This window comes from Podarcis erhardii (assembly GCF_964252035.2).
Source record: "Podarcis erhardii genome assembly, chromosome: Z".
Lineage (NCBI taxonomy): Eukaryota > Metazoa > Chordata > Lepidosauria > Squamata > Lacertidae > Podarcis > Podarcis erhardii.
In genome coordinates this window covers 18,422,816-18,447,207 of record NC_138504.1, presented here as the reverse complement: position 1 = coordinate 18,447,207, position 24,392 = coordinate 18,422,816, and the positions used below count along the sequence as shown (strand labels likewise).

At 45.1% G+C, this 24,392-nt stretch overlaps 1 protein-coding gene across 6 annotated transcripts; it reads right to left on the bottom strand.

Moving 5' to 3' along the window:
- Positions 1–60: 60 nt before the first annotated feature.
- AIFM1 (apoptosis inducing factor mitochondria associated 1) lies at positions 61–24,351 on the bottom strand. Of its 6 annotated transcripts, none has more exons than XM_081848054.1 (17): positions 24,175–24,351; positions 21,243–21,385; positions 16,954–17,047; positions 16,479–16,508; positions 15,513–15,637; positions 15,286–15,416; positions 13,593–13,683; positions 12,436–12,520; positions 12,227–12,303; positions 10,644–10,752; positions 8,396–8,503; positions 6,532–6,620; positions 5,719–5,859; positions 3,861–4,003; positions 2,224–2,348; positions 1,652–1,848; positions 61–337 (listed from the first exon to the last, which is right to left on the bottom strand). In XM_081848054.1, exons 1-17 carry the CDS (start codon positions 24,245–24,247, stop codon positions 266–268), a joined length of 1,833 nt encoding a protein of 610 aa, XP_081704180.1. In that variant the 5' UTR covers positions 24,248–24,351; the 3' UTR covers positions 61–265. The 6 variants fall into 6 exon arrangements, with proteins under 6 accessions (XP_081704180.1, XP_081704181.1, XP_081704182.1 ...); XM_081848055.1 differs by lacking the exon at positions 21,243–21,385 and adding an exon at positions 18,267–18,394; XM_081848056.1 differs by lacking the exon at positions 16,479–16,508.
- Between the last annotated feature and the right edge of the window lie 41 nt (positions 24,352–24,392).

Below are 24,392 nucleotides of genomic sequence, written 5' to 3'. Positions count from 1 at the left end.
AAGAAAAGCATTGCCAGTGTCCAATCAGCAGCAGACAGGTTACCAGGAAACAGGCCACGATTGCTATTTAGAATCCGGTTTAATTCATGGTGCAAAGAGAGCCCAAGTCTTGGGCCATTACAAACATTCACAAATATTCACACACACTCTGGTGGGCAGGACAGGGAGGGGGCACACAAGCAGACAAGCCCATTCAGCCTGGTGCCTAGGCCTTCATCTCTCGAGTTTCCAAATGCACTCCAGACCAAGGATTTGGGCGAGACACTCATTCCTCATGAATGTTGAAGAGCTTGGCAACTTCATTGAGGTCAGCGTGCTCTTCCCCATCCTTGATAATCTGCAAGAGAAATAAAGCAGTTTCTGCCTTGTGTTCCTTTACCTGCTATGAGCCTACACTGTTCAGCTGAAGCTCCTGAACTGCCACTTACTCCACTCTGCTATCAAACACCATGGGGTGCCCTTTTTGAAAAGCCCCCCGCCCCCGGGCCAATCTCAGCACTGTTACTATTTCAGAAAACAGATTAGATGCAATGCAACATACTTAATCTGCAAAACCTGGGATAAGATAGAACTAATGGCCCGGCCTAGGCCAGATGTAGACTGCTGTTTCTCAGGTTTGTTTCCTGGCATCTCCTGATAGAGGGAGGGGGCGGGGCTAGGAAATACCCTTGTCCAAGGTCTTAGAAAACAGCTCCCAGTCAGGGCAAATAGTACTGATTTATATGGGGGACAAGATGACAAGACCCTAAATGAAATCCAGCTACTCGTGTAATCTTGAGGACTCATATCCTGCCTTCTCTATTCCTTAGCTGTTGTGCAAGGCAGGCAAGAAAACCAGCCCTGTACTTCTCTTCCATTAGGCTATCAGGAGCATCACCTCCAAGCAATTCACAATACATTTATGGCTGTAAAGTTTGCTTTATGCTAGCTAGATCCTATTTGCAAGGTCTTCTTCTTGTTGTTTTTGCCACACGGAAAAAAGTGTGAGCTGGAGAAGCACTGGTGTGCTGCAGTTACTCTAAATAGTCACAGAGACCAAGCACAAGGGTATCACACCAGATATATGGGTGAACACATGGAGAATGACACATTCCCTAGAAGCACTGTTTGTATCTTCACTAGCATCACCCTACTGGATCACTGACATCTCATTCACGGAGAGTTGCCCATCTCCTATTCACAACAGTCTGATTACAGCTTCAGAGTTTGGCAGACAAGTCAGTTCTAGTTCTGTTGACCCTTTTTAAAAAATAAAAAATAAAAAATAAATCCTTTCTGAAGACCACTGATGCTAACTGCCAAACACAGCATCTCGAGGCAATGAGTGCCACAGGGTGCATCAACGGAACTATTACTTCTTCTGGACTATCAAAAGGCTGCAAGTGGCTTCTACAGGAAGTGCTTCTTTTTGCCCATGATATGATTCTTTTAAGTTATGTATCTTCTACCTTTTCAGCCCCAGGGCCTACTTTTAACCCAAACATGCATTTCTTAATCTTTCCCCGTATGTCTGCACAATGGCAACACTCCTGAAGCCCACTAGTGGGTTCCGACCCACCAGTTGAAGACCAGTGGGCTAAGTAACGGCAGCCACGTGGATGTCGACAGCACACCCCATGAATAAACCCACCCCCAGACTCATGCTGCTTACCTTTCGAGCAATTGGCATCCGGTTAAAAATGTTCCACAGCACAATTCCCACCACCACTTTATCCCTGAGGTAGAAAATGACGCCTTTCCCGTAGTCCTCTCCCTGCTGTGGGGCCTGCAGGCTGGAAGGCGAAGCGGCCGAGACCTTGAGCTCTGGTGCTTCTAATTCCGTTTCACTCTCGGAGCGGATTCCAGTTCCTAGAATAAACTTGGTCTTAGCCTTGTGCACAGCCTGTTGTGCTCTCCTCTCCTGCCTGCCTTGCATGCCAGGGTCCCCCAACCTGTAGCCCTCTATATGAAATGATGGACTACAACTCCCATCAGCCCATGTCAGCATGGCTAATGGCAAGGGATGATGGGAACTTTAGTCCAATAAAAGGAAGGCCACAGATTGCCCACCTCTGGGATAATCTTTAGTAGGCTGCGTTTCACTCCAAGGGAGAAATCAAAAGCTACCCCTATGAGAAGAAACAAACACTTCCTCCAACCCAAGATGACTCTTTTATGAATCAACCAGTGGAAAAACTGAAGCTAAGCCCCCAAGCATAGCATAGTTAAGGAGCGAAGTCTCACCTGATTCCTCTGTGGCTGATCTTGGGGTGTCCTTTGCTGTTGCTTTAGCAAACACTCCCACAGTGGGCAAGCTGCCGTCCACAAGACCAATAGCTTCATAGCCAACATCTGGGCCCAGATCACTCCTAAAGAACCAAACAAAGACAGTAAGGGCTAGCTCAGAAATCCAAGGCAGGTTGTGACTGGCATTCTCAAAGCACAAAGAAAGTGACTGAACACAGAGAGGCTCTGCAATATCTTGAATCTCTTTATTATAGCCCAGGAAGGTTGGCATGTCTTTAAAAAAAAACCCAACTGCATCCATGTTTTCATAATGTGGGCAGAAAGCAATCAATGTTTTGGAACATAACTCTTAGATTACAAGAAAAACAAAATGCTGTCACAGGTATTATATAGAGTGGCATGCCATTGGTTGTTTTTAGATGCATTTGTTCTACTCATGTGAACATGTTTTAGCCATATGTGTTTTATCCGTGTTTGTTTTCATTTTTGTGAGCTGCCTTGATTCCCAGTTCTATGGTAGGTAGATGACACACAGACAGACAGACAGACAGACAGACAGACAGACAGAAAACTCATGGGAAGTAAGGGGCAGGGATAAAAGTACCATCCACTGAAAACCCATCAGATATCCAAAGCTGCCTCATCCAGGTCAACTGCTGTCCACCAAGCCTAGAACTGTCCACTGTAACTGGTAGCGGCTGTCCAGAATCTACTGTAACAGATTTTCCCTATCAACTGCTACCTGAGATCCTTTAACGGTTAATGCTGGATTGAACCTGGAGCACTCTGCTCAACCATTTTAATGCCCTAAGAATTAGAACTTTCCTCTTTATTTTAAATAAAAGCTGAAGCATCAAGGACACTGACCACCGCACCAAATCCTAGTTTGGCAGAATATGTACAGCTTTTTGTTATAGCAGCGCCTTCTAACGTGGTGCTCTCCAGATGCCGTTGGATTCCAACACCATCAGCTGCAGCCAGCAGGGCCAATAGTTAAGGATGGTGGAAACTGTAGCCCAACAACAACAGAGACACACCATGTTGGCTACTCCTGCATGTAGCAGAGGTAGGAGCCTTGGGGGAGATGTCTGGAATTCTGAGATGAGGAAAGGAATATTCCATTTCATATTGCAAGAGGGGAGGAATAATAATAATGATGATGATGATGATGATGATGATGATGATGATGTATCCAAGAATTAAGGGAAAGCATATCAGGAAGAAATGTTAGAACTCTCCTTGCTTTCTACTTGTGGGTTGTTGGGTGCAGGTTTTTTGTTTTTGTTTGTTTGTTTTGTATAGTAAGGGAGCATTCAAAAATCAACCTCAATCTATAGCCTAACCATCTTATCCCCACCTTATTCTACTGCCTGGCAGGGGAGATACCTTGATCCTACCAAGGATCTCAGGCACCAACACAGGGTGAAGATACCTCTGCCAGAGACCCCAGAGAGCCACTTTCTATCAAGAGCAGACAATACTGGGCCAAATGAACCAACAGAGTGAAGTTAATATGAAAGGCAGATTCTACAACTTTGCTACACCAAGTTGATGCAAATGCAGCACATTGAAAAGGTCCAGGAAGATCAGCTCAACCTGAGCAAAATCAGACAGAACAAGAGAATCCACATTACCAGAACATGGACTGGTGCCAATATGGCTTTGCTGCTCCCGTCATGTTCTCTCCTGCCAGCCTTCCGCTCACCACAGCGTGATCATGGTGCTCCACACGCCGCCTGCCTAGCTTGATGTCATAGAAGCAAGCAGCATCCCCTGCCTGGGAAAGGTGCAAAGGGTGAGGACTGGGCAGAGAAAGGTCAAATTAATGAGAGATTTATCAGGTCCTTCAAAGCACCACCGTGGCTTCAATCTGGGCATTGTTGGTCTCCAGCTGGGAAAGGTGGCCTGAAACTCTTTTTAAGAATGCTTGCAGCGTTGGTGGAGATGGAAAAAGAGGAAATGGGCTTTTGGAAAGTGATTAAAACTAGAGCAGAATGAAGCTGTCCCATATTCAGCACTGAATATGCTGCTAGTCACAGTCAGGAACCCTTAACTATTTTCTTTTGGGGAGTAGGAAATTTGTGTCACGATGACCAGAAGCTTAACTTTCTTCGCTTTAAATGGGAACAGTTTCTCAGTATCCCATGCACATTACTAGATTCCATGCCAACAAGCATGTCATTCTCCTTTAACCCCTACTCCTCAAAAGCAACATGCTTGGATGTTTCTTCCAACTGTCATCATCCAGAGGGAGAGAAAACAGCATTTGGGCACTCCTCCATTGTGATTAGATAAAAACAGAGCTTGGTCTCCCCCACTTCCTCCAGCAACCAATTTCCATTGCTGAGACCATTCAAGGGAGAAACAGCTGTAGCCACCTCTCCATTGTACTTAGACCCAGGTCTATGATCTGCTGAATTACTGTCCGGCATACAGGTGTGAAGAGTTTTGGAGGAAAATTAAGACAGTCTAGAAACAGACTTCTCCAACCTCCAGATAGTTGGGACTCCATCTCCCATCGGCCCCAGCCAGCAAGGATGACAGGAGTTGTAGTACAAGAACATCTGGAAGCCTCCAGGTTAGGAAACACTGGTTGAAACCATATCCAAAACAGACTGCTGTTCAACTTCCAAAACCTTCCCACCCTTAGAACAAAGTTCTGAGGCACTGGACCATCCAAGGAGAGAAGCAGAGACAGGGCAGGGGAACCACTGATGAACAGACACAGTGAAATAGATCACAGGGTGATGGGTTAATAATTGGGGTGTGGGGGTGGAGAGGGCTAAACTGGAAGCATTGCAAGTGGATCATTCTGCAAGTCATTTGTAAGCATAATGTTCATGATGTGTACGTAAAGCTAGTTCTCTTTTGTAAACCACATTGGGAGAGCTTTGCCCTGGAAAGCTGCATGTATGTAAGCACTTTAAATAATAATTGATGCTCTTATTATACAGGCGTCTATCCACCCCCCTTAAGAGTGATTGATTTGTGCGTGGTACTGGGAAATAATCAAACAGTTCAATTCAAACTTGGAAATGGTGAGAGAGAGCTGGAGGGTCCTCATGGCTCTCTGACAAAAGTCACTGAAGAGTTCAGTGAGGGTGGAGGAAGCCCCAAAAAGACCAGAGGCACAGCAGGGATTTGTATTGGCTGCTCAGCCTCCTTGCCTAATAGCCAACGTGCGAGGTAGCTCAGGAGCAGCACTGCTTTCCCGCGCATCCTCCAGCTATCCCCAGAGCTTCAATTCCAGTTATGGATACTTTTGGATACAGTATTTTTTTGTATGGATTGAAGAGAGAGTGGCAGAGGTGTTTAAAGGGTGTTTAGGGGTGCTTCCCATTTTATGCAATTTTACTTAGGCACACAGGGCCCCAGAACATAACCACTGCATTAAGTGGGGAGTTGCCTGTACTAAATCTTTATATTCAGTAAACTCTCCAGCAGCTCAGGCCCATTCAGACGCTCTCTCCATACATACACAAACACACTTACCACCCAGATATTGGAGCGGGCCTGGAGCTCTGCATTGACCCTAAAGCCCCCAAAGTCTGAGTCCACCTCCAGGCCAGCTGACTTGGCCAGTTCAACATTGGGCTCCAGGCCCACAGCTGCCACAATGTGATCGGTCTCCACCTGAAAAAACAGAAAAAGCAGACCGTTTTTTAATTCCTCTGAAACTACCTGTGTACTATGTGGCTGCCAACACTTAGAAGTCTTAGCCCCAAAGTGCTTACAGTCCAAAATTTGACAGAGAGGAGAAAGCAGAAGAAAAGGAGTGAAACAGGAGTCAGCTTAACTGGGGTGGAGAGGGGAAAGACTATGCATTTACTTCAGTTACACCGACTTAAGTTGGTTTCAGTAGGGAGCAGGAACCAAGTGTTGGGTTATATTATGACCACAATTAACTCCTTTTGTGCGCAGACAGACACACATAAACATAAGAAGAAGCAGGACCTGATCACAATAGCACTCTCCCCTCCTGTGGTTTCCAGTAACATTATTCACAAGTGTTATACAGTGGTACCTCGGGTTACATACGCTTCAGGTTACAGACTCCGCTAACCCATAAATAGTACCTCGAGTTAAGAACTTTGCTTCAGGATGAGAAGAGAAATCGCGGCGCGGCGGCAGCAGGAGGCCCCATTGGCTAAAGTGGTGCTTCAGGTTAAGAGCAGTTTCAGGTTAAGAATGGACCTCCGGAATGAATTAAGTACTTAACCCGAGGAACCACTGCACTGGCTCTGACAGTGGAGGCAGAACATGGCAAAGGCAGGTGATCCATCCTGTCACTTGCCCAGTACTCACTTTCCTTCCATCCTTCAGTCTTATTTGCAGCCGGTTTCCAACAACAGATACAGACTTGACAATGGCATTGGGCATCACATTCACTCCCTCTGCAAGTAAAGCACAGAAAACAACTACTGCCTGATGGCAGGAGGCAGAGAGATACAGTGGAGAAAGACAGCATTACTAGGGCTCCCAGATGTCTGCATTTTTCTGGACATTAATGGGATTTCAAAGGTGGAATTGACGTATGGGGGGAATTTCCAAAACGTGGTGCTTCGTCCTGGAACTCAGGCAGGTCAACAACTTTTGGGATCTTCTTTAAAAAATCAGGGGTGTCCTGATTTTTACTTTTTGAAATATGGCAACCCTAGCAATGCCTGAAGGTTGCACACTGCCTTGCTGCCAGACAGAGCAGAGCCAGGCAGAGAAAAGACACAGCAGCAGGGTTGGTCAAGACCTGGACAGCATCCAGCTCACCCCAGGGCAGCAAAAGGAACAGTGCTGGTGACGCAACACCTTCAATTTAAAGCCAGTGATCAATTTGCTTCCCCCATGCTCATTGCAATTGCTAGCACTGCACTCTTGCCTGCCACCTTTTCTTTCAATACCGGAAGTGTGCGCATGGACACTAACTTTATGAGCAAGCGCCTCTACATGCCTTAACTTCCTGTTCTTCCCCACTCCATTTGGGCTTTCATATCTATTAGGCTCATCAGCCTGCAGGCAGGGACTGTGGCATTTTAATAAATCTGTGCAAACTTTGGGAGCTTCATAACCTAAGCATGCAGGGATGGAACAGGAGTGTCACCAACCATTACAATGCAGCAGAGAGAGAGAGAAGGTGGGGGATTAGAGTAATATAATTGTAGAGTTGGAAGAGACCACGAGGGTCATCAACTTCAACCTCCTGCAATGCAGGAATCTTTTGCCCAACGTGGAGCTCGAGCGCACGAACCTGAGATTATGAGTCTCACGCTCTGCCAACTGAGCTATCCCAGCTTTTGCTTAAGGGGGAACATTAATAGCTAAGGCAGAAAGAGACGTGGCAGGGCAATTACAGAGGCATGGCAGGCTGGGATGCAGTTTACAAAAAGGGATCTTGCCTATTGGTTATAGCTGACAGCAGGGAGATCAAAGGAGGGGTTGCAATGCAGGGTGCACAGAAGTGGGGAAGCGTTTTAAGTCAAGGGCCACATTTTCTCCAGGGTGGGGTGGGGGGAGTTACATACCAGCAGACACTCGCTTTAATTCTGTTTCTGCCAGTCCCCCCCTTCCCCCTCAAAAAAAATCTTTTTCTTTCTCATGGCCCAACACACAAACAGAACTGGCTCACCAGGAGAGGAACACAGCACTCGCTCCTCATTCCTGCAAGTTGCTGGGAGAGATGAGGTGAAACTGCAGCTGGGTGAGAATCTGCTGCAAGCCGGATTCAGCCTGCACAACAGCAGTTCCCCACTCCCGAGCTGCAGAAAGGAGCCTACACCTGGCTGTCCAAAGAGCGAAAACACAGAGTAGCAATTGCACAGGGAGTCAGAATGCAGATGCTAGGTGGCTGCTTTGGATGTAAGTGGCAGGGCAGATATGCTTTAAGCAGCTAGGAAAATGTGCCATGGCCATACTGCAGGCATGAGATAAGAATGTTGAGGTGGCAAGCCTCAGCTCTGCCTCCTGGGATCAAACTGCAGAGCTGCCTCATTGCACAAGGACTGTGGAACAGAAAGATGGCTTGGAGACAATTCTCATGCAAGTCTTCCTGCTGAGAGGCTGTTGCAGCCTCAAAATCAGACCATGCCAGTCTACAGCCCAGGTTGACATGTGTCTGGGTGCTTAAGGATAGCCTCTCAACAGCTCCAACACAAAGGCAGAAAAGGATGGGCCTTACCTCGCCTGACTTTGTTGGTAGTCCAGTGGCTCAAGTACTCAGGAAGAACTTTGCCCATGTTGCCATTCTCTGGGAACATCTGGATCACTTCTAGGCCCCTTGACTGTGCTGCAAAGGGAATTGGAGAGTGGGAGCTACAATTTGTTTTAGGGCATAATTCAAAGTGCTGGTTTAAGCCCTAAGGCCTAGGAGCAGAGTACATGAAAGATTGTATTTCTCCCATTTAAACCTGTCCGTGATTTAAGAGGCCCTTCAGGTGTCCCCACTTTCACAGAGTAAGCAGGAAGAGACCTGGAAAAAGAGTCTTTTCTGAGCTAGCACCCAGTGCAGGAAATACCCTTCACAGACATGCCCATAAAATTAAAAGTTGGAATGTGTGTGAGAAGGGTTGAGCAAGTGAAGGCTATGTTTGCAAGGGAACCACAAGAGAAAGATGAAATTGCATGCACACAGGACTATAGCTGTAACTAGGCGGAGGAAAGGGATGCGGGTGGTGCTGTGGGTTAAACCACAGAGCCTAGGACTTGCCGATCAGAAGGTTAGCAGTTTGAATCCCCATGATGGGGTGAGCTCCCGTTGCTCGGTCCCTGCTCATGCCAACCTAGCAGTTCAAAAGCACGTCAAAAGTGCAAGTAGATAAATAGGTACCGCTCTGGCGGGAAGGTAAACGGAGTTTCCATGAGCTGCTCTGGTTCGCCAGAAGCGGCTTAGTCATGCTGGCCACATGATCCGGAAGTTGTACACCGGCTCCCTCGGCCAATAAAGCGAGATGAGCGCCGCAACCCCAGAGTCGGCCACGACTGGACCTAATGGTCAGGGGTCCCTTTAGCTTTACCTTTACCGAGGAGGAAAAGGTAAGAAAGTTGTTATGGCTTGCAATTAAGCCAGTAGAAGCTAATTGGCCGAAGTACTGCCATATATGGACATAACAAAAAAGCTTGTGCTTTTTTCAAATTTGGGGTGTCACCCTTCAACTACTTGCTGGTTCAGGTTGTGTTGCGCTGGCCTTGCAACACCTAAATAAAAATCCTGTTTGACTGACAATTGGTGTCTGGGTTCTATTGGCTGTCCAGGCTGAACCTACAGGCTATTGGGTATGGAATCCAAAATTCCCCCAACAGCACCATCAGTGTTAGCTTTTGACATCAAGTCAATAGAATTCACTGATTGTTTGGGGGATAATATCATTTTACAATTTTCTCAATTTGCAGGAAGACTGCAGGTGTTTGCTTCCATTGCTTTATCTCCTGCTTTTATTTTCAGTGCTGATGCTTTGATACTGTTGTTTCTTGATGCTGCGTGCATGCACGAATGAGTGACAGATTTATTGTAAGATACCTTGGGAGCAAAAGACCAAGAGGTGCCATATGAATATTTAAACACTTGTGCATGCGTGTGCACACACAAGACTGAGGCTGGGAACAAGATTAGTCACAGCAAAAGCTAGTAAATGCATGTACTCCTGCTTTATTTTACACCCAGCAGACTTCTGCACACTCAAAAGTGAGAAACTCCTCAAGGCTGGTGTCTGTCTGCTTGGCTTCCTGGGAAATTGGTACACATCACCACTTAGGCAGGGCTGTTGTGCTCCAAGCTCCCAGAATCACCCATGAAAGAGAGTAGAACTTCAGTATCCTGAGAACAGCCACTTTTAATGCATTAACAACATTCTAGTCCTCATCACTGCAGAAGAGAATCGGGGGGGGGGGGAGGGGAGTGGCTGGGCAACCTCTGGTGCAGTTTCAGAACCTGGGAAGATATAAGCTGGACCTCCAGTCATCAGCGGTGAGGATGGAGGGCTAAGAAGCCAGTCATTTTTTTAAAAGGACAACAGACTTAGCACATCTAGTCTACAATTAACCTTACTAGTTCTCAAGAGAGTGTGTCTCTCAACAACAACTCCAAGAAGTAAATCAAAAGGCAAAAATTTGAACATGGGAGGAACATGTGAGATTTTACATGCTGCCAAGCTGACCTAATTGCAGTGAAAACAATCCAGACCTGACTGATTAATTCCGAGCAAGGCAACTCACTGCGTTTATTCCACTATTCTCATTTCTAAGTCCTTGCATTGTGGCAGAGCGCTTTAAAATTCTTGCCTTGTTCATCACCACAGCAGCAGGTTTGAACAAGGAGTAAGAGTGGTGTAGCCAAATAAGCTTGATGATCCAGTGGCTATTTATACCCTGGTATCACACTCTCAACTCCTGCTCTTTGCAGACTCTCACTAATCAGAGGTCACGCTTACCTCTTCTCCCCAAAGCACAGGCTAACTCACTACCCAGGAAACCACCGCCAATAATGGTGACTGACTTGACTTCTCTGGAAATTTTCTCCAGTGAACGGAAATCTTCAACCTGCAAGGAGACAGGGGAGCATTTCAGTGGTTCTCTTTAGTCAGTGTTAGTAATGGTGTCCCTGTTCAGTACATTAATCAGAAAAGTTCTTAGTTTATAGTTTCTCACTGAGACCAGTGAGCTACAAGGCGAGCAGAGGACCTAGGAGCCCATTCTCTTTTGGTATTGCTTGAGGTCTACAGGTAACACAAGACAGGGATGTGGGCTTTCCATAACCAACAGGTGAGAATCTGCAGTTCACCCAAATTGTGACTGAGTAGTGCAAAAATGACAAATCCCCCCATTTTTTTCAGTTGAATATCCACACTCCATTTTTTCCTTCTAAAGAAGCCTTCTAAAAGCAACATAGCAAAACAGATACAATATCAACACAATAAAGCAAAATAAGAGAAGACATTATCAAACAATGAAAGTCAATGCAAACTAAGCTAGCAGTTTGAAGGAAAGCCAAGCTTTTGTTGTTTGTTACTAGTTGATTAGGGACGCGGGTGGCACTGTGGGTTAAACCACTGAGCCTAGGGCTTGCCAATCAGTAGGTTGGCGGTTCAAATCCCCGCGACGGGGTAAGCTCCCATTGCTCGGTCCCAGCTCCTACCCACCTAGCAGTTTGAAAGCACATCAAAGTGCAAGTAGATAAATAGGTACCACTCCGGCGGGAAGGTAAACAGCATTTCCGTGTGCTGCTCTGGTTCACCAGAAGCAGCTTAGTCATGCTGGCCACATGACCTGGTAGCTGTCTACGGACAAACGCCGGCTCCCTCGCCTATAGAGCGAGATGAGCGTGCAACCCAAGAGACGTCCACAACTGGACCTAATGGTCAGGGGTACCTTTACCTTACTAGTTGATTTGGTAACTATGAAAACTCTTGGTTATGGACAAGATTTCAATCCAAATTAAATGGGGCACAGAACCTGTTCTTTGCGGATGACAGTCTAGAAAAATATTTTTCATTTGCTGCACATTTTAACATTTTAAAAATGTTCTTAACATGTTTAAAAGTTTGTTATTGTTTCCAATGTTTTTAATACTTTTATTTTAAATCAACTGCACTGTTCCAACTACTTTGTTGTCTGTCACCCTGGGCTCCTTTGTGAGGAAAGCAGGATAGAAATTAAACTCTCTCTCTCCCTCTCTCTCTCTCTACACACTCACACACTCAGGAAAAACAACACATGAAAGACACTTGCATCTAATGTTATAAATTTGGGGTGGCAGGGAGGTGGGGAAGAAGACAAGGAAAAAATGAGAAATTGCTCTGGGATTTTCTGATATCTTTCATATCTTGAGATGTTCAAGAAACACTATGCTTGTCTGCTTTGCATTTTCTTTTTTTAATATGCTTTTTAGGGGGGAATCAATAAGCTTTCAGTTCAATACAATTTCTTAAAAACAAGTCAATTAATAAGCATAAATTCATCATGGCAACTGATGGATGAATTGTTGGTCAAAATATAGCTCCCCTCTTCAGATTACCTTCCGGAAAAGGGTGAGCCTCTGCTGCACCTCTTTGCCTGCCCTCTCAATCACAGGAAGATTCCTTGGAGAACCACCTGAGGACACAAACGAAATACCAAAATCACATCTAGGCAGAATATCAGAGCCCTCTGGCATCTTGGCTAATACACCCCATGTCCACCCACTGTAGACTGAAAGAGAAAAAGAGGCAGCCTCCACATCCTAACCTGTGGCAATTAAGCACTTGTCGTAGGAGATCTCTGAACCGTTGTCAAGTTTCACTATGTTGCCTCTGATGTCCATGTGGACCACCTGCAAGTCAAACACAAGCTCATGTTTCGCACAGAAATGAGTGAGCACACAGAACCTGAGCAGCATTCCCTAATGCAGCCTTTCTCAACCTTGGGTCCCCAGATGTTGTTGGGACTACAACTCCCATTATCCATGACCACCAGTCCTGCCAGCTAGGGATGATGGGAGTTGCAGTCCAACAATGTCTAGGGATCTAAGGCTGGAAAGAGCTGCCCTAACAAGTAACCTTTGCTTGCCAGTGGTGTGTGGGGCCAGAGGCAAAGTGGGCAGAGAAATGGTTCTAACTCTTACTTCTGTACAGATGGCTTCATTCAGCCATGTAAAAGCCAAAGATTCCCATTCCCTCTATCTCTACATTCAGGCAAACAGGGTGCATCACTGCAGTTCAAGGATGAATTCCAGCCAGGAAAACACACACAAGGAGAATAAAGAGAAGGGCTGGTATGAGTCATCGCCTAATGTGTGGGGCTAAGCAGAGAGGCTTGGAGGGCCAACATTGCCCCTGAGACCTGAGGTTCCTCCTCCTGCCTACATCATCTTGAGAGGACCTCCTATGGGCTCCCGTGGCTTGGGTGACAAGAAGAGAAATGGAGGCAACCACTGCTATGGAACAAACTATCCATTGCCTGGTGCCAACTCTTATCTTCTGGCACCAGGCAAGCCCTTTTTAATTTTTGTGAGCCTTTTAACATTTCTCCTCCCTAGGAACATAGGAAACAACCTTAGTACAAGTCAGGCTACTGAACTATCTAAATACACGTTGTCTGTGCACTGACTGGCAGAAAAAGCTCTCTACCATTTCCAACAGAGGTCTTTCCCAGCCTGACTTGGAGACTGAACCTGTGACCTTCCACAGCCAACACATGCACTCCGCCAATGAGCTACGACCCTTCTGCCAGCCCCCTGCTAAAATTGGGTGTCATGCTGTTTTATATACAGCGGCATCTCTTTCAGTTTTGACACTGATTGGGTTTATTATTGATTCTGCTTTGGTTTCAAGAAACAAAGGAGAGGATATAAATCCCTTCAGATATGGTACTGATGAAACAGATGTAATCAATGCTACACCAACCTTCCTTCCAGTGAGGACGGCCACTCCACCATTCTCTAAGTGAGGCAGGTCACGTGCAGATACATAGAATGAAGGTGGCTGGAAGTATATACTGCAGTGGGGTGATAAATAAGATGGAAGAAAGTGATGCTCCACTCTAAGTAGCCATTATCTTCAGACTTGCTTCCTCCCATGTATACCTCCACATACTCGAACCCAGTAGTGGCCAATGTGGTCCCCTCCAGTTGCTGTTAGATGACATCTCCCATCATCCCTGACCACTGGCCCTGGGGCTGGTGGGTTTTGGTAGTCCAACAATGCCTGGAAGACCCTACACTGCCTATTCCTGTTTTAATATCTCCAGAGGTGACCCTGCTTCAAAGTGCTTGCACTACTCTCCTCAAGTTAGGCAGCTGAAGATTAGGACTTCTGGGTAGTGATACCCTCTGGGTGGAATTCACTGCCCCATGAGGCCAGTGAAAGTCAATCCTTGATGAATATTTAAAAGCAGGTAAAATCTTAGTTAGGAACAACACTTGCTGCTTAAGACTGGCTGCTGCTGTTATTTTATTGTTGCAGGTTATTATTATACAGGGTGCCCATTTTTATTGTGCTTTACTGTTGGATTATTATATCATTCAATGGATCATAAGCTGCCTCGAGAGCCCTTAGCTTTTGGTCAACAAAATTGGACAAAAATACTAAACTGTACATTAAACTTAAAACTCAAAAGCAATTCTTGGGAAAGATACCAGGATCCTTCATGCCAGGGATGGGTTGACCTCATACTTTTTTTAAAACACAGAATCTTCATGGTCCCCCAGCATGTTTTAAAGGTACAAAGCAAGCAATTCACAATCTCTCAATACTTAAGCCGTAACTGATCTGTGTTGAGCAATCCTGAGTACAGTGGTGCCCCGCAAGACGACCGCCTCGCAAGACGGAAAACCCGCTAGACGAAAGGGTTTTCCGTTTTGGAGGCGCTTCGCTAAACGAATTTCTCTATGGGGTTGCTTCGCAAGACGAAAAAATCTTGCAAGTTCCCGCGGGGTTTTTCGCTCCCCCCCCCCTTTCCTAAGCCGCTAAGCCGCTTATCAGCTGTTCCGCTGATAAGCCGCCTCTCAGCTGATCGCTAAAAGCCGCTAGACCGCTAATAGCGCTAATCCGCTAAGCCGTCAATGGGCTTGCTTCGCAAGACGAAAAAACCGCTAGACGAAGAGAATCGCGGAACGGATTAATTTCGTCTTGCGAGGCACCACTGTATACACTCTTGCTCAAGGACATACAATGAGCCATGCTGGACCAAGAGCCAAGAGGTCCATCACTGTTTGCAAGGATCCCGGCAACAAGCACGTCTAGGAGCCAACGCCCCAACCTGCAGATAACAACCCAACTTTTTTGCTCCAAATTTATTCAGTTGGGAAAGAGCTGCAGCACTTGAGGGAGGAGGTACCTCAGAAACAGCTAGCAAATCCATACAGAGAGCAGGGAACAAAGATTTCAACCAGCAAAGTAAAGAGCTCTGACCAGACTTCTAGGGACCTATTCTGCACCACTCATCTCATTGCCAAGCAGGAACATGAGGCACCTATTTGGGTAACAGCAAATACTTTCCAGGGCATTGCTTTGGATTCCAAGTCTCAAACGCTCACATTGATTATCATTTTGGCACATTTTGGGGGAATATGTAGTGAGGGAGGAACAAGAAACCCACCTCCTCTGTTTACCATTCCATTGCTTGAACCGCAGCGTTTCTGGGACATCTGGGTCATCTGAAAACCACAGTTCTTTGGAAAGTGGGGGCCGCATGTATGGAAGTTCAGGGTCTTCAGACACAATCAATACCTTGGACATGAGGCAGTGGAAATATTTACCTTGAGAACCTCAACAAGTACAAGAAAATTTGATGTCACAGCCAAACTCTGTGCTTCTGTCACTTACCTTGGCCCCAGGATCTCGAGCCCGGATGGATCTGGCTGCAGCAAAAGCAGCAGTGCCTCCACCAATTAGTAGGAAAGGAGCATGGGATGGAACTTCTGAGCGAGCGGCTGCTTCTGTTTCTTGGGCTGCAAGCAACAGATAACCAAGTGGACAGTGAAGGCAACCACAAAGGTACACCCGAACAGAAAAAGGTCTCTCGTCCAAAAGAAACAGAAAGGGAAAAGAGCTAAGTCTTATCTCTCTGCCTGAGAATAATTTTAATACCAAAGAAACAATATTAGTGTGTAATATAGTGACTTCATGTATTCAACATGCATCTGATATTTTCATTGTTGCAATCCTCAGAACACCCCTATGAAGTAGCTTGATAATGCCACCCACAGTTTGGAAATGAGGGGCTGAAGCTGAGAGGACAGTAGCTTACCTAAAACCACCTATCGGCACAAACAACTGTCAGGTGTGATGTGAATTGTAGCAACACCTGGAGGGGTACAGGTGCTCTGCTCCTGTTGTAAGCCTTACTACAACTTAGCAAACCCTCCAAAACAATGGTGGTTACTCCAAAGAGACAAACAGGGTCAGCCTAAAGCTTAAATCCAGGTTAAATTCCTTGACATCACCATGTAGGGACAGGAAACCCTGGAGGGCAGGAGATAATATTAAGCTAGACAGATCACTGCTCTGACTCTGTAGAAAGCAGCTTCCTGTATTCACAGTAGCATCAAAACCACACCAGGATCACAAGCCCAAGCACAGGGGCAAAATACAGAATTTTCCCAGGGGACCCCAAAAACGTCTCTTCCTTCCCTATAATCCAAAACAGAAGAGCGGACAGCCGCTCCATCATAGCCTCCACTGCAGCATTTATTTTTGAACCAGCACACATTGTAAAAATAACACTATTCAAAGATACTTTGGTGGTGGTGGAAGGATACAAAGTCTGTCTGTCTTGAAGCCCTCTCTCACCTGCTGTGCTCTGGGAGGCAGCATCTGCTTCTGGAAAGAGAGGAGATGCAATTTGGAAGGCTGCCCTGTGCAGGTAAGCAGAATGCAACTTCACATCACACGCAGATCAGGCCAACATGCTAATTTGATGGCAATTTCTGCTACAGCTAACAGGATAGGATCGTATTTGCTCAGAATCTTACTGCTAAAGGCCTGTTTCCCTCTGTTGACAGCTCCGTTTCCTTACATGATGGTAAAACCTTTTTAAACAGCGAACCTCATTTGAACTCTCTTCTTTGCAGATCCCAGCTTGCAAACCAACATTTTATAGCAGGGACCTGCTTTGACTCCTATCAGCCCCAGCCAGTATGGACAGCTGTCAGGAGTGATGAGAGCTTGAGCTCAACAACATCTGGAGGTGTTACACAAACATCTGGAGGTGTTACACATCCCTCTTCTAAAGGTTGAGGCAATCCTGATAAAGCTAGATACATACCTGACAGGGGTTTTGCATCCTGCTCGGGGCGCTGATCCATTGTTGCAATGCGCTCATTATACCGCTTTTGATCTTCTCTTAATGTCTTGTACGCCTAGACAACCAAACAGGTGACAATTTTGACATACATTTTGGTTTATCTTTGCATTTATCTTTGCATTTGATTGGCTTTTGTCCACCCGGCACACTCAGGAAAAGTGGCTTCATTCCAAGGAAGTAAAACAAAAAAAGGGAAGCATCTGCCTCCCCAGGGGAGGGCAGTGGGAAGACATTTTATACAAAGATTGTGGGCTTAAAATGCAATGGGTAATTTGAGAGTCCCCTTTTGCAGATGGGAGAGAATTTCTGCAACTCCAAGTGAAGGTTGCTACAGAGGACTGGCCAGGCTTAGATTCAGCAAACATATAAAGGTGCAGACAACTGGAAAACCTGATCCATGGATCAGCAGCTACTGGGCTCAGAGGCCAAATACAAATGTTGCTCTCTTAAGGCACCATCAATGCAGGGGCAAGACAGCTGTGGGATGGGGGAAGCAGTGGCTGTGGTCTTGAGAGGCTAGATAAGCCTCAGCAGGCTAGTTGTACTCAAATGTTGCCTCTAGTGAAAGTCGCTGCCGACTGGAGTTATATTGCTGAGAAATAAGTTGGTTCAAAGTGTGCCTGTGGACTATTTCTTCCCCTCTCAACAAAAAGTAAATAAATAAAACCATGTATACTTCCCCAAAGGGGGTCTGAAAAAGTAACAGGATACCCCAACTCCATGCAAAAAGTGAATTAAAGCATCTATTAGCAAGAAGCAAAAATCACACAAATATGAGGGAGAAGACGTGGGGGAGAAAGGAAAGTTAGCAAATGCCAAAAATGAAAAAGAGTGCAAGGTTCTTCTTAAACAGGTACAAAATTATGTAAGATAAAAGAATAATGATGGGGAGACAGAGAGAGATAGAGAGAGAATCAACATCAATCAACAAAGAAGCTGAGCCTTCAAAGACAGCAGGAGCAAAGACAAGCATGTGATTTATCACAACCAGAAGCATGAACTCCAAAGTCAGCCTTCCCCAACCTGGCACTCTCTAGATGTTTATTTGGACTCCCACTAGGCCAAGCCAACATGGCTGAAGGTCAGTACTGATGGGAGTTGTAGTGCAACAACAACTAGAGAGCACCAGGTTGGAGAAGGCTGCAGTAAAGCTCGATTTTATAGAAAGATTAGGTTGTGAATATTTAAGACTGCCAGCATGAAATGGCAAGCTTCAGTTATGTCATGCACCACCCACCAGCCCCGGCAACCAAACTCAATGGAAAGCAGCTTACATAAGCGCCTGCCCCCGTAACTGCTCCTCCTACAATTAAGAAGTACATTAGGTTGCTGCTGCCCTTGCCAGGAGCACCTGGAGACGTTAGCGATCTAGAAGGGGGTCTGAGATGCAGGCACTGCAAAACTGTAAAAGGAGACAGGGAGGAAAGAGAAGAGGGAAAGGAAGCAGAGAGCTCTGAGTATGAAATTAGGACACTGGATTATACAGATATTGGGGTGAGCAAGGCCTGTGTCAAAACCAGTATGCTAAAAGACAGAAGGTGTTCATTTATAGTAAAGAAAAAGACTCTTTTCATCCCTAATTCATTGTAGATTTAGCTTTGACCATGAAAAGAAGCAGCCTTGTTCAAGAACAGCCACTGCCTTCCCCTCCTGCAGCTGAGGCATGTGAGAAGATGAGGTCTGCACATAACATCTGCTATTTCATGAAATTATTCTGCAGAAGAGAATGCTAAAGCAGGTGTTTGTCTTACTCCCAGATGCCACAATTCTTTCCCATTACCACCAGCAGTTGCAAAGGTTCTGCTGCTTCTTTGGATTGGGTCCTAAACATTTTGACATGATGATGACGATGTACGAAGTGGCAACATTGCACAAGAGGTTCACACTATTCCGAAGGTCCTTTCCTATCATTCAAAATAAATGAGAGGCACACTCTGAATCTCCATTTAGTTGCTTTCTGAGATTATTCACATCTCTCTGTTCAAGGAACCCAGCATAATGTCTTAAGGTGGCAGGTAACTGTACATTTGCACAATGCACTAGATTTACCCATGTCTCCACCAAAACAGGTTTCAAACTGCCCACCCCATACCCTATACTGTTTTTTTAGAAGAGGAAGCACATGTAAAGAGTAGAGTGTGTGCTTTGCATACACAAGTCTCAAGTTCAATTGCTGGCATCTACACTTTAAAAAAAGTATCGGGAAGTAGGTCATGGGAGATATCTTAGCCCCAAATCCTGGAAAATTGTCACCATTCAGTTGCCAAAACAATGGGCAGCTTAATGGCCTCTTTTCATTTACAACATCAGTTATTAGCTCCTTTGAAGAGTGTTTTAGGCTGTCCCCAGCAGTTTCTCTTTAGAAAATGATTTTGGTGTGTTCCACGTGCAGATCCTCTGAATGGTTTGGGAAGCATCTGGTGCTGCGTAGGTGTTCAAGCTAAGAAGGGTTAGACTTGGCCAGTCCACTGGGATCAGAGACCACTGGGAACCTCAGGTTAAAAGTAGCTAGTATAATAAATATTACTTAGAACAATATCTTTACATATTGTTTTGTTGTTTAGAAAACCTAATGCTTTAATTGTAAGCTATGCTTTATATAGGCAAAGTCCAACACAAAAGCTTTCCTAGTAAAAGGGTTTCAACAAAGAGACAATGGATGACTGGTAATAGCCAGGCTAGTAATAGAGTGTGACTTGGTAATGGCCCTGGACAGATCAACTACTTGTCTGACCTGGTAAATATTTCTTACACCCATTCTCCCTAGTCCCACAGTTCCTGGCAGCTACTCCCAAATCAGCACAACTCCAAAATAGCTGGTCAGTAGTGGCACCAGTGGCTGATGCAGGATTTCACCGGGGTTGGGGGCAAGAAGAAGAGACACTGAATAATAGCAGCTTTTCTATTTTAAAAGGGTCTCCAGTGGGCCATGGAAAGCTTGCTGAGATAGAACAGCATCAAAGCAAGACAAATGGGACAAGAACTAAGAACATGTTGCACAAACGCAATCAAAGCATCCTGCAGATTCCAACTGCTTAAAGACTCAGGGGTTCAATTCTCAAAGAACAGACAAACCAATTGTTCTGCTATCAGGTTCACACATCAGGCTCATGTACCCATTCTTTCTCCAAAGTTTTCCAGTGATGGCCTGGAATCTTAGTTTGAAATGGATTTCCAAATCTGTTTTGGAGGCAAACCATAGTTTGATCGAGTTGAACATAACAGCCACCCATTGGTATACTCAAACTAGGAAGGGAATCAGAGTGTGCAAGGAGTGCAACAAGTCTGAGGTCTGATCCTGGTGACCAAACCATAATTTAAGAATGAAGCCAATATTCCTTTTTTTGCCCTCGGTTAAGTCCTGCTATTTAAGAATCTGATTTTAAATAATAATTCATAACTGATCTTCTTTTGAAAAAAGGGTATCGTGGGAGGAAAATCCTTAAACCAAATTTGCATATACCCAATCTCCAGGAATACCAGAACACCAAATCTACAAGTTTCCTTGGAGACTAAAACAATGGCTTTATCTTCTGCTAATGTCATAAGCTATGGCATTTACAGCATTATAATGTGTCTGGAAAGCAGCAATAAACAGAACTCTCAGGCTAAACAAGTGTATCAGCCTGTGTTTAGGGACAAGCTCAGTGTATGATGCAATAATTGCTAAAAAAAACCCTCTCCTTTACAAAAAATATCAGAACTCTTCCAACCAGTAAGAATAAACATAGAATTTCAATCTAGTTTCTGTACAAACTCAATAAAGTGGTACCTTGGTTCCCAAACGGCTTGGCTCCCAAACGCTGCAAACCCACAAGTGTTCCAGTTTGCGAATGTTTTCTGGAAGCTGAACATCTGTTTCAGCTGTTGGCATTGTTTCTGGGGCCAATCAGCCCCAGATTAGAAGCCGAGCCTTGGTTTGCAAACGTTTTAGAAGTCGAACGGACTTCTAGAATGGATTAAGTTCAAGAACCAAGGTACCACTGTATAGCAGACAAAGTAGCCATTTGTTTGTGGATATATAGTGTTTGCCCTTCTCGTGAGATAACTGAAACAATGAGAGAAAAGGTTAACTTTTGATCCAGGCTTAACTTTGCTCCTGTGAGATTTTGCTGACGGAGAAGAGAAGCACAGAAACAGAGATGAGAAGCAGGAAGAGCAGAAACCAAAGGAGAGCTTAGAAGAGAAATGACCACCGTGTAGAAGGAGACATCTTGCTCTTTTCTTGACCATCAGGCCTTTCTACTTACATAGGCCCCTGCTCCTAAGGCGGATAAGCCCACAAGAAAGGCAAAGACAGTATTTTCGCCTTTGCCTCCCGGAACACCAGAACTAGTCATTTGTCTGCTCAGCTGAACTTCTAAGGGAACTTTCCATCGCTGAAAGAAGTTGCCTGGAAACACAATTTGTTAGGAGGGAGAATAGTCAACAGTGTACCTTAATACACCAGCTAAGTTATAAATTGACAGTTGAGCAATCTACTTGTTTCACAGCCAGTGCTACATTGGTACTAAAATTATTTCACTGAGACATCCCAAAAGATAAAAATTGAGTTGTTTACCCTCTAATGCAAAGCACAAAGGTGGGCCTCGGATTTAAAATAAGGGGCTCAAGGTGGCTCACAACAAGGTTCCTCCCCTCCCCCCATCTCTATATTCACAATCACCTTGCAATCACCTTGTAAGTTAAGAGACAAGAGCCACATAATAGATACCGTATTCTGGCTTACCGTGGTTTATTGTGAATATGAAATAGGCTGGTACACATGCTGTCCCATCACTCCCACTTTAGTCTTCTCTGGGGCAAACAGGATAAGCAAACCACAAAACCTTGGTTCCCTGTTATGTCTGAACCAAGAATCATGGTTTGTAGCTCCCTAAGAGGCCATGATCTCCAAGCCATCCCTTCAGGTTGGCTAGCAATCATGGCTTGTTAGGAAGCACCTGTACTTCCTGCTATTGCTATTAGACAGGCACCATCCTGCTATTGCTATTAGGCAGGCTAAACTCCCTGCTATTGCTATTAGGCAGGCACCATCACTATAATCTTTTAGATGCTTGCTGAAAACTTTTTGTTTCAATCTTATACCTATCATATGCAATCCTATACATGTATATTAGCCACACTCAGTGATACTTCCTCCCAGGCAAGTGTGCAACGGTTCATGGTCAAATTCAGTTGGCAACTGGGTTCAGCAGAATACACTCAAAGGTACCAATAGTAATCTACATCATTGGCAACTCTAAGGCCACAACTTAGAACCATAGCAAGCTTTGAGGCCACAGCCAAGAAATAAGTTTAACACTGACTAAAAGCATTGATTGACAACTTGGCATTCCATTCCTGTCCACAGACAAGTGGACTGATTTCCAAAAACAAGAGTAACTGTTCATAAGCACCCATTAACTTCTCCCTGTTACTAAGTCCCCTAGCATTAGAAACCTGCAATAATTTTTACTTACCTGCTTTGTACTCATAAGGGACATTGCTCTTGTGAGTGAAAAACAGACTGGTTTGTTTGTTTAAAGGAGGCTTAAAAGTGCAGCAAACATGTGAAGGAGTGGCAGAAAGCACTCTGTCCCTCCTTCATCAGCTTGCTAACTTGCCTATGTGGAATTCCTGATCCAATACAAGTCTGCTTCAGCTGTGATTTGACACCTTCAATGACATGGTAAAGGTTAAGTAAATGGGAGTCTGTTTTCCCCATCATGCCTACTACAATTTAGTCACATGAGTCTTGCAGCCCAAGTCTATGCAGAGCTAAGGTATTCCTAAGCTCACTGAAATCATTGACTTTAAGCACCATTAATGTGTACAGAATCAGACTTGTCAGAGATGCAGAGAGCTAAGCTTTAAATATTCCAGCATCCCCACTCACTTCTTTCTTCATTACTATAACCGCATTTTACTTGAAAACAGAAGAAGCTACAACTAACACACATTCCATTCCTCAAAAAAGATCAACAGGGAAGTTGCACCAAAATGATTTGAGACTTTATTTCCAAGCAAACACTTTTATAATTGACCAGGGAGAAATATAGGCTTACGTTCTTGATTTCAGAAATGAGATCATTTTAGGAATTCAACAGCCAATTAGTTAGATGTATGAACTAATTAGTTAGATGTATGAACATGTATGTATGAAGAGCTGGGCTCTTCTTGAAATTTTTCATTTGATTAACCAACACCAGGAGGGTTTGTTGACTCCAGGCACTGTACTTTGATATTTGCCCATTTAGGTTTACCAAATTCTCTTCTCTGGCCTCTTAATACCATCCTAACTTCAATCCTAACCAATTTGAAAATAAATAAATAAATAAATGTTCTCCAAAAATGTAGGCTATTAACATATGGGTGCCAACAAAGGCTTTTTAGGACGTAAGCAAAGGATGAAACAACAGTAATAATTGGTTGCAAGACCAATAACTCTACCTTTTAGGATAGAAAAGTGAGTTCCATTCACTTGGAAAGATCTGGAATTGTTGTTGGCATCCATCTATCTCAAGAGACAATGGAGTGTCCCTCTGGGAGTGAAATGGGTAGCTACATATCTGTACTTTACACATGTTTATTACTTAATTAATAAGCCCCACTGAAATCAGCAGGGATAACTTCCAGGTAGACCTGCTTGGGAATATTACGTTGGTCCTCGTTTTTTTTTTTCCTTTAAGAGCTTTGGGGGAGACTTGGCATGCACATCAACCTTTGCAGAAGTATAGCGTCATAACGACCCATAAACTTCCTTGGAATAAAGCGTCAGCTTCGCATTGCCTTTGTGCATTATGCGGTACCTCGGGGGTTTTCTTTGTTTTTGGTTAGCTGGCAACTCCATCCTAAATAGCTCTCCTTGGCCCACCCCCACCCCGAGAATCAAAGCAGGTGGAACTGATTTCCTTATGTGGGCATCTGGAACGAATGAAGCAATTTCGTAACTAGAAGTTGTGAACATGTTACCTACGTTCAGAATTAGCGGGGGGGGGGTGCGCGTGTGTTTAATGTACCCTAAAAACAAAGACACGTCATCTTTGGCAATCGCACTGCAGCAAAGGAAGCACTGAACCCATTTCCCCGAAGGGGAGACTGAGGGACTTCTGGAAAGACCTTCTGGAGATTCGCACCCCACCCCACCCCCGCCTGCCCTGCCTTCCCCTTTCAGGCCACGCCGGCGAAACCCCCGCTCACCTGTCCCCGCACGGCCCCGTGACCTTGGGCCCAGCGCCCGCACTAGCCTGGTAGCCACGCGGCAGCGGAACATGATGGCGGCGGCAACGGGCACCGACCCGATTCAGGTCCGATCCCGGTCTCCACTGCTACTGACAGAAAGACGCCCGCGGAACGCCGGTCTCCCTGCGCACGCGCGTTCCCTGTCAGCGCGCGCTGCCGCTCTAGGAACAGGGGCT